Genomic DNA, 9,950 nt, shown 5'->3' with positions numbered 1-9,950 from the left:
TGCTTCTAATGGTCAGAGGACGTCTATAGAGGAGAGCGGTGCGGGGAGAGCGATTGTACCGCTGCTTCTAATGGTCAGTGAACGTCTATAGAGGAGGGCGGTGCGGGGAGAGCGATTGTACCGCTGCTTCTAATGGTCAGAGGACATCTATAGAGGAGGGCGGTGCGGGGAGAGCGATTGTACCGCTGCTTCTAATGGTCAGAGGAGGTCTCAGTAGAGATGAGCGAATTGAAGCTGACGAACCCGAATTCGTTACGCATTTCATGAAATATTAGATTCACAACGAATGTGAATATCGCCACGATTCTACCGCGCAAATCGCTTCATAAAACTCCAGTTACTGCGGTCCAGGCTGTTGGTACATGGGGCAAGGAATGCTGGGAAGGTGGGAAGGGAAGTAGGCGGGATGACCCTGAATCACATGCAGGATGCAGCCTATCCGCATTCATTCTCTGTAGAGGAGGACGGCACCAGGATATGGTGCGCCGCACTCGTGGATCACATACGATTGAGAAAGGCTATATTTGCCGAAACGCGTCTTGTAACGTGTAACAATACATGCGGTATTCTCAATAAATCCTCTATTTGCATCTAAGTCGCTGGTGCCGGGATTTCTTCTTCTTCCATATCAGCATTCATTGACTCCTGTGATGTCACAGCCCTATATATATTCCGCAGCCATTTTGTGGCGCGTCATCTCATTCATTACACTGAAGAGAGATAGGACGGACATCGCTGTGTGTGTTGAAGCAGAGAAAAGCGCATTCCAGCAGCGTTTCACATCCTCCTAGTCACAGCAGCGTTCTCGTGGACGGAGAGCAGTGTTTTATTCACTGAAGAGGATTTTTACTGCAGCTGCAGCATTAACCTCTCATACAACAAGCTGCCTCAACTTTATAAACCTTAGCAGAGGAGGCAGGAAGAATTGTTCAGCGCAATTCAGTGTCTTTGTTCCACAACAAATCATCTGCTGGTTATACTAGTCTCTAGACAGTATAATACCCAGCAGTCCATTCCTAATAATCTGTGACAGAGTGCAATTTTGTGTTTAATACACAGTGACTGTGTGCTGCAGCACTGTTGTGTACTGCTGGGGTTGTGCAAAAATATGTGTTTTATTTAAGTGTACTGTAGCGCATTTTTTTGCCCTCATCAATGTATACCGTATACCTACATCTAAGCAGTGTACTATTTTAAAACTGTTAATCTGTCAAGGTACTACATACTGTGAAATTCCAGGCAAAGGTTGGTGTTCTAGACAAATACTGTTTTAAGCGTAGTGAAGCGTATTGTACTTCCATCATATTCGCACTAAGTATGTCAGGCAGAGAAGTGCTGTTACGCCGAGCGCTCCGGGTCCCCGCTCCTCCCCGGAGCGCTCGCAGCGTTTACCTGCTCGCAGCGTCCCGGTCAGACCCGCTGACCGGGAGCGCTGCGCTAGTGTCTCTGGCGGGGATGCGACCCGCGATGCGGGACGTGCCCGCTCGCGGTTCGCATCCCAGCCTGCTTACCTGACCTGTTCCTCGTTTGTCCAGTCCCGGCACGCGCGCCGGCTCTCTGCGATTTAAAGGGCCAGTGCGCCGCTGATTGGCGCCTGGCCCAAATCAGTAACTTCACCTGTGCCTTGCTCTATATTACCTCACTTCCCCTTCCCTGTATTGCCGGATCTTGTTGCTATTGTGCCAGTGAAAGCGTTCCTTGTATGTCCCAAGCCAGTGTTCCAGACCTCCTGCCGTTGCCCCTGACTACGATCCTTGCTGCCTGCCCTGACCTTCTGCTACGTCCGACCTTGCTCTTGCCTAATCCCTTGTACCGCGCCTATCTCAGCCGTCAGTCGGGGTTGAGTCGCTATCGGGTGGAACGACCTGGGGGTTACCTGCCGCAGCAAGTCCATCCCGCTTTGCGGCAGGCTCTGGTGAATACCAGTAACCCCTTAGACTCCGTTCCCCTGGTACAGCCCACGTCATCACCCCACTGACACAGAGGATCCACCACCAGTATCCTCACAGTACCCGGATCCTGACAAGTGCCAAGACGTGCACAGAGGAGGTTTCACGCTGTTCTCCACATGGTTTGCCTTGGCGAACGGAGTCACACAGGGGAGGAACTGCTAAAAGTAATTAGTAAAGAAATCGGAGCATGGCTTACTCCACGAAAACTGGAAATGGGAACCATGGTGACCGACAACAGGAAGAACATCTTGTCTGCACTGTGACTGGGAAGGCTGAGCCATGCGTCCTGCATGTCACGTGTTCAATCTGGTTCTGAAGTGTTCCCCCCATCTGCAAGACATCCTAACAATGGGAAGGAAACTGTGCATGCACTTCAGCCACTCGCACACCGCAAAGCACACCCTCCTTGAGCTGCAGCATCAGAACGGTATCCCCCAACATAGTCTTATTTGTAACGTTGCCATAGGTTGGAATTCCATCCTCCATATGTTGGACCGACTTTACGAACAGAGAAAAGTCATCACTGATTTCTTGATGATCCAAGCGGATAGGGGACTCCCCTGTGTAACTTCAATGTCAACCAGTGGCAGCTCATACGTGACACCTGCCATTTGCTCAGGCCCTTTGAGGAAGCCACATTATTAGTCATTCGCCAGGATTACGGGATGAACTTCATCATTCCACTGCTTCATATCCTACAACAAGTGTTGGAAAGATGGCTGGTCAGGGCACTGGAGACGTGGTGTGGCCACATGAGCCCTGTGAGGGCTGAACTGGAGGAGGAGGGGAAGGGGCACAGTGGAGCACAGTTTAGGTTGGATGAGATGGCCGGTGTTTCTAGTAATCTGACAGGAGAGGAGGAGCATGATGAACTAGAGGAGCTAGAGGGTTATGAGGAAGGCAAGACCGTGGCAGTATGCAGTGGAGATGGCGGCAGGGAGTCCCTCAGAGTAACTTGCACAAATGGCATGATGCTTGCTCAGTTGCTTGCGTAGTGACCCCCGAATTGTCACCATTCGTCAGCGGGATGACTTCTGGATCTCCACCTTATTGGACCCTCGCTACCGGCCCAGAATGGGGGCGTTTTTTTCACCCACTGAGAGGGAGGACAAACTGACCTACTACAGTGGCATCCTACGTAGTCAGCTGGCCGATGCTTATCTGCACCATAGTCCATCCTCTCGCAGGTCTGAATCGGGGGGCCCTCTGCGCGCACGTTCCAGTGCCATGGCTGCTGGGGAGGGGAGGGGTGGGAGGAGCAGTACCAGCTCACTTAGCAGCAGCCTGAGTCTACAGTCACTGATGAGTAGCATTCTTCACCCGCATAGTGAAGAATCTCATCAGCAGCAGGTAGACATGGAGCAGGACCTGAACCAGCATGTGGTGGATTACTTTGACATGACCATGCCAACAAACATTGAAGATCTGCTGGACTTCTGGGCAGCCCAACTTGATTTGTGGCTGCAACTAGCAGAGTTTGCCCTGGAAAAGCTGTCCTGCCTGGCCAGTAGTGTGCCATCAGAGCAGGTGTTTAGTGCGACAAGGGACATAGTCACCCCAAGGAGAACTCGTCTGACCACGAAAAATGTGGAGAGACTGACCTTTGTGAAGATGAATCAGACATGGATCAGCCAGGATTTCCACCCACCATGCCTGATGCATGAGAGTAGATTGACCATGGTGCCACACCAACACTTCACAAATATGGATAGTGCCAAACAGATTTAAGGCGCTGCTCCCCAGTTACAAACATTCCTCCGCACAGTGGTGTACCAAGGGGGGGCGGGGGGTTTGGCCCGCCCCGGGTGCCACTCACAAGGGGGGGTGCCAGGGGCGTACTGAACCGCCGCCGCCGCTACTGAGGTCTGGAACACTCCCCAGTAGACAGCGTTGCCTTCTCCTGTATGCACGATACACGCACATACAGGAGAAGGCGCATATGCAGCTTACACAGAGGAGACGTGACCTCCGCCCCCACGCAGCACAGGTGCCGGTGATGTCACTCATCAGTGCCTGTACTGTGGAGGGGAGAAGATGCGGCCCTATGGGGGAGGCGGGGTACTCTGCATATACCTGGGGGGGTTACTCTGCATATACCTATGGGGGAGGGGGGGTTACTCTGCATATAGCTATGTGGGGGGGGGGTTACTCTGCATATACCTGGGGGGGTTACTCTGCATATACCTATGGGGAAGATGGGGGGGGTTACTCTGCGTACACCTATGGGGAAGATGGGGGGGGGGGGTTACTCTGCATACACCTATGAGGAAGATGGGGGGGTTTACTCTGCATACACCAATGGGGGGGGTTACTCTGCATACACCTATGGGGAAGATGGGGGGGTTACTCTGCATTCACCTATGGGGAAGATGGGGGGGTGGTTACTCTGCATATACCTATTTGGAAGATGGGGGGGTTACTCTGCATATACCTATGGGGGAGGGGGGGTTACTCTGCATATACCTGGGGGGTTACTCTGCATACACCTATGGGGAAGATGGGGGGGGTTACTCTGCATATACCTACGGGGAAGGGGGGGGTTACTCTGTATATACCTATGGGTAAGAGGGGGGGTTACTCTGTATATACTGTGGCAGTGTGGCAAGGAAAGGGTGTATTTCCTTGGCTCACCCTGCAGAAGCTCTCACCTGCTTCTTAAGTAATGAGGCAGGAGGGAAGGGAGGTGTATATGAGATAGAGACTCAGTCTAATCTGGGCTCTTCCTAGGAGACAGCATGTAGGCTGTAGGGAAGAGACAGAGGCTGCTGAGGAGTACACAGCCTGAGCTATGAGGGGCTCAAAGAGAGTGACATTGTGAGTAGAAGGTTGCAGGGGACATATGTTTAACCGGCTGAGGGAAGCTCAGCGGTTGTTAGTCAGGACAAGCTGATCTGTTTAGTCAGTGACCAGACGGTCTAGGATTTTGTTTTGTTCCTGCTTTTTGTTTATTTCTTTCCCTGCAACCTGTCTAATAAAACTGGCAAGGTGCCAGATTTGCATTATAAGCGTTTGTTTGCTGGTTTATTGAGAAGAAACGCATCCTGTCGCGTGGTCCAGGACGATCCCAGAGCTAATCCCCAAGACGGATCGTCACATTATGGTGGAGAATGCGGGGCACGCCGTTGCTAAGGGCAACCCGTTGCCAAGGGCAACCAACAAGCGAGTTGGAGAGGAGCTGTTGCTAGGAGCAACCCCCTGCAAGACTGCAAGTCGGAGGAGCCCAGCAGAGGAGTTCAAGCCCAGTTTGGTGTTTGTGGAGGAGTGTTGCTAGGGGCAACGGATCGAGATTTTTTTTCAAGAAAATGGGACAACCTCGAAAGGTCGTTGCTGGGAGCAACCGACGTGGGCCACAAGCTGTGGTCGCCAAGACGAAGCCGAGGTCCCGTGAGTTGTCGGTGGGCGGAATACCACTGTGGGTGGACTTGGATTGTTGCCAGACTGTATCTCGGATTATGCCAGAAATAATTCCATTTGTGAAGTCCCGCCCGGAGCCCGGTAAGACTGTTCAAATTACCTTTGATACATGTTTTGGGACAGTGAACCATATAATGGAGGTATGTGCCGAACTTACAGTGGAAATTGTACTGGGCAGAGACTTTCCATATTTCTGGCAGCTGTGGGATGCTGAGAGTGCACCTGAGAGTTCGCAACCAAAGGTTCCGGAAGTAGTGAGGACTGGGGGTCTCTACTGGACTGTGTGAATGGTGCTGTATTTTGTGAACCCATGCAGGCTGATAATGTTTTTCTTGAAACACTTATGTTAATGTGTTCTGATGTAAAGAGTTCTATTCCCACCGCTCGCAGGACAAAAGAAAACCTGTGTGAGCTGGAAATAGAAGGTAAAAAGATGACGGTTTTGTTAGATCCAAAATGTATAATAAGTCTGGTAAAGACCAGCTGCAGAAAGCCGGACCCCGCTAGAGTGTCTATACAGGCCGGTATTTGGGGTTATAAAACAGTTAATGTGTGTATTTCTACTCCCTATGGTACCATAAGTCACAAGGTTGCAATAGAGCCCACCTTAGAGTATGAAGTTGTGCTGGGGAAGGATTTTCCGTTTTTTCAGCAGTTGTGGGAAGATAGTCAGGTGACTAGAGCAGGAACACCTGATAGGCTCACAACACTTGGTTTTCACCACATAGCAGGGGACAGTAACTCAGCTGAGGACAGGGAGTGTCAGCAGACCCTAGGTATATGTCAGGTGGGAGTGTCAGCAGACCCTAGGTATATGTCAGGTGGGAGTGTCAGCAGACCCTAGGTATATGTCAGGTGGGAGTGTCAGCAGACCCTAGGTATATGTCAGGTGGGAGTGTCAGCAGACCCTAGGTATATGTCAGGTGGGAGTGTCAGCAGACCCTAGGTATATGTCAGGTGGGAGTGTCAGCAGACCCTAGGTATATGTCAGGTGGGAGTGTGCCAGACCACTAGGGGAGCTGAAGAACAGTCCGCGAGTCAAGATAAAGAGGTGACTGGAATAGAAGCTACGGAGACTGCTGCGGAAAAACCAAAACTCCGGAAGAGAGTACCAGTGGAGCTGGGGGCTGCACTTACAGTCACAGACAGAGTCCTAAGTGAAGGAGACTGTGACAAGACAAAAAAGTCTGCCAAGAAGCCGAGAGACAGTTCAGAAGAACTGATCAGGAATCTTATTGACTCGCTGGTGCCAAGAGCCATTGAAGTTGTTGCTAGGGGCAACAAACTAACCGCCAAGGGATTGCCAGTCGGACAGGAGTGTTTAGCGAGAGTCTCCAGAGTTGCCAACGTGGTGGGAGAGGAAGAGTGCCAGGTGTCGGTGGCACCTGTTGATGATGATAACAAGGCACAAGGGGCCGCAACCCCGAAAAAGGGGGAGACTTCATCTAGAGATGGAGAAGAGCTGGGTCGAGTGTCTGACAGAGGACCAGAGGATGTCTCAAGGTCTAACAGCGAGAGTGAGGAGACCGCTGTCAGTAAAAGGTCTCGGAAAAGACGAGCTGGCCTTGGGAAAAAACTGGAGCAGATCCAGAATCTGGAAGAAACCCTGAAGATGGTTTCTGTGAAGTTGTTGGAGAAAGAAAAAGAGGTACACCGCTTGACAGAGGAGAAGGACAAATCACTTGCTGACTTTAAGAAAGAGCAAGAAGTGAGGCTTCAGCTGGAAAAAGTCATGGAGCATCACAGAAGTGAGTTTGTGGCTCTGCAGGATGAACTGTCCCGCTCCCAGGGTCTTGTGACCAGCAAGGAGAGTGAAGTGCAGAGTCTGGCCAAGCGGATGTCCTTCCAGGAAGAAGAAGTGAGTCTTCTACATGGTGCATATCAAGCTCTGCAGAGTGATCACAAGGCTAGGCTGGCAGCCATGGAAAAAATAGAAAAAGAGAAGAATGAGATGAAGATGGAAGCTGAAGCTCTTGCCAGCAATCTGGAGAGTGTCTCTAAAGCTAAGAGACAACTGGAGGAGGAAGTCAAGGCAAAGAATGCCCTTGCACATGCTCTTCAATCTGCTCGTCATGACAATGTCTTGCTCCGTGAGCAGTATGAGGAGGCCCTGGAACAAGTTGAGACTCTGCAATATGAAAACAAGAACTTGCAACAGGAGATCTCAGATTTATCTCAACAGATTGGTGAGAGTGGAAAATCTATCAATGAGTTAGTGAAGTCCAAGAAACAGTTGCTGGACAGTGAGAAGATGATCTCCGCACAACTCAAGAGTGAGCAGCTGAGATATATAAAGCTGGAAGATGACATGAAGGTCTTAAAAGAGCCTGGAAGCGCAGAACAAAACACGCAGAAGGTCCCACGTAGCTGCCTTGGTTTTGCTGGGAGCGCAACTCCACGAGCAGGTAGCTGTGCTGGCGGACAATGAACAATTAAGGAAACAATTGCTGTCTTCGGAAGATACTGTCAGGGACTTGACAGAGTTACTTGACAGTGAGAGGATGAAGTCCGCTAAGCTCCAGTGTAAGCTGCGAAAATGTGAGAAAAAGGAAGAGGACCAGGAAGTCCTAAAAGTGAGCAGAGACCAAGATATGGCGGAATTGGCTCAAGAAAGGCTTCTGGGGCTGAAGTTACAGGATACAGTTATGCTTTCTCTGATTGCGGAAAAGTCCTCTAAAGCTAAGATTGAGGTGAAGTCCTGTAAGAACTCCCCTGAAGCTAGGACTGAGCTGAAACCTGGTGGGAAATCCTCTGAAGTGGAGACTAAGGAGAAGAGAGGTGGGAAATCCTCTGAACCTGAGCAGACCAAAAATTCTGAAGGTAATGCTGAGGCAGAGAAATCCTCTGAAGCAGAAGCTAAACCAGAGTCAACCTCAAAAGCTGTGAGTAAAGAGAATGGCACAACTGAAGCAACAGGTGAAGAGAAGAGTAAGCCTGAAGAAGCTGCAGAGAAGAGCCAAACAGTAGTAGAAGCTGATTCTACACAAGAATCTGAAGGAGCCAAAGACTCTGAAGCCAAACCTGAGGAAGCTGGTGCCCCAGAAGAGAAAGCTGGATGGGATGAGGTGAAACCATGTGAGAAATCCACTGAAGACAAGACTGAGGTGAAACCAGGTGGGAAGTTCTCTAAAGTTGAAACTGAGATGGACCCGTGTCAGAGGTCCTCTGACGGTACAGAGAACAAGACAGTGGTTGGTGAAGCCACTGAGGCCGAAAGATTCTCTAAAGCAGAGGCAGAGGTCCGGCAAGCAAGAAGAAGACAAAGGTTAGAAGCATCGGTCCTCTCACTCCTTAATTTCAAGAACCCTGCCCACACCAGGGTGAAGAACCTGGTACTGGAGAGGTGTGATCGAGAGACTTGCAATTGGTGGCTGGTAAAAGTCCGGAAGAAAAAAGTCAAGGACTTCAGAGACTGTGGGACAAAAGTTGTCCAAGAGAAAGGAAAGGCAGATGGTTTCTGCCTTTCAAATACATGTGCTCCTTCCCGGTGGTCTGAGCAAAGGGGGGGGATATGTGGCAGTGTGGCAAGGAAAGGGTGTATTTCCTTGGCTCACCCTGCAGAAGCTCTCACCTGCTTCTTAAGTAATGAGGCAGGAAGGAAGGGAGGTGTATATGAGATGGAGACTCAGTCTAATCTAAGCTCTTCCTAGGAGACAGCATGTGGGCTGTAGGGAAGAGACAGAGCCTGCTGAGGAGTACACAGCCCGAGCTATGAGGGGCTCAAAGAGAGTGACATGAATTGTGAGTAGAAGGTTGCAGGGGACATATGTTTAACCGGCTGAGGGAAGCTCAGCGGTTGTTAGTCAGGACAAGCTGATCTGTTTAGGCAGTGACCAGACGGTCTAGGATTTTGTTTTGTTCCTGCTTTTTGTTTATTTCTTTCCCTGCAACCTGTCTAATAAAACTGGCAAGGTGCCAGATTTGCATTACAAGCGTTTGTGTGCTGGTTTATTGAGAAGAAACGCATCCTGTGGCGTGGTCCAGGACGATCCCAGAGCTAATCCCCAAGACGGATCGTCACATTACCTATGGGGAAGATGGGGGGTTACTCTGCATATACCTATGGGGAAGATGGGGGGGGGGGGTTACTCTGCATATACCTATGGGGGAGGGGGTTACTCTGCATATACCTGGGGGGGTTACTCTGCATACACCTATGGGGGGGGGGTTACTCTGCATATACCTATGGGGAAGATGGGGGGGGGTTACTCTGCATATACCTATGGGGAAGAGGGGGGGTTACTCTGTATATACCTATGGGGAAGATGGGTGGGTTACTCTGCATATACCTATGGGGAAGAGGGGGGGGGGTTACGCTACATATACCTGGGGGGGTTACTCTGCATATACCTATGGGGGAGGGGGGTGTTACTCTGCATATACCTGGGGTGGGGGGGTTACTCTGCATACACCTATGGGGAAGATGGGGGGGTTACTCTGCATTTACCTATGGGGAAGAGGGGGGTTACTCTGTATATACCTATGGGGAAGAGGGGGGGTTACTCTATATACCTAAGGGGAAGAGGGGGGGTTACTCTGCATATACCTGGGGGGGGTTACTCTGCATATACCTATGGGGAAGAG

General features: G+C 50.6%; 1 protein-coding gene across 1 annotated transcript; it reads left to right on the top strand.

Moving 5' to 3' along the window:
* Positions 1 to 7,832: 7,832 nt before the first annotated feature.
* Positions 7,833 to 9,231, top strand: LOC130322953 (neurofilament medium polypeptide-like). The gene is made up of 2 exons (XM_056553122.1): positions 7,833 to 8,431; positions 8,510 to 9,231. The coding sequence occupies exons 1-2, from the start codon at positions 7,868 to 7,870 to the stop codon at positions 9,014 to 9,016; spliced, it is 1,071 nt and encodes a 356-aa protein (XP_056409097.1). The 5' UTR covers positions 7,833 to 7,867; the 3' UTR covers positions 9,017 to 9,231.
* Positions 9,232 to 9,950: the final 719 nt, after the last annotated feature.

The sequence above is a fragment of the Hyla sarda genome, unplaced genomic scaffold, assembly GCF_029499605.1.
Source record: "Hyla sarda isolate aHylSar1 unplaced genomic scaffold, aHylSar1.hap1 scaffold_2405, whole genome shotgun sequence".
NCBI lineage: Eukaryota > Metazoa > Chordata > Amphibia > Anura > Hylidae > Hyla > Hyla sarda.
The sequence above is the reverse complement of the archived record's forward strand: the minus strand, read 5'-3'. Positions and strand labels throughout refer to the sequence as shown.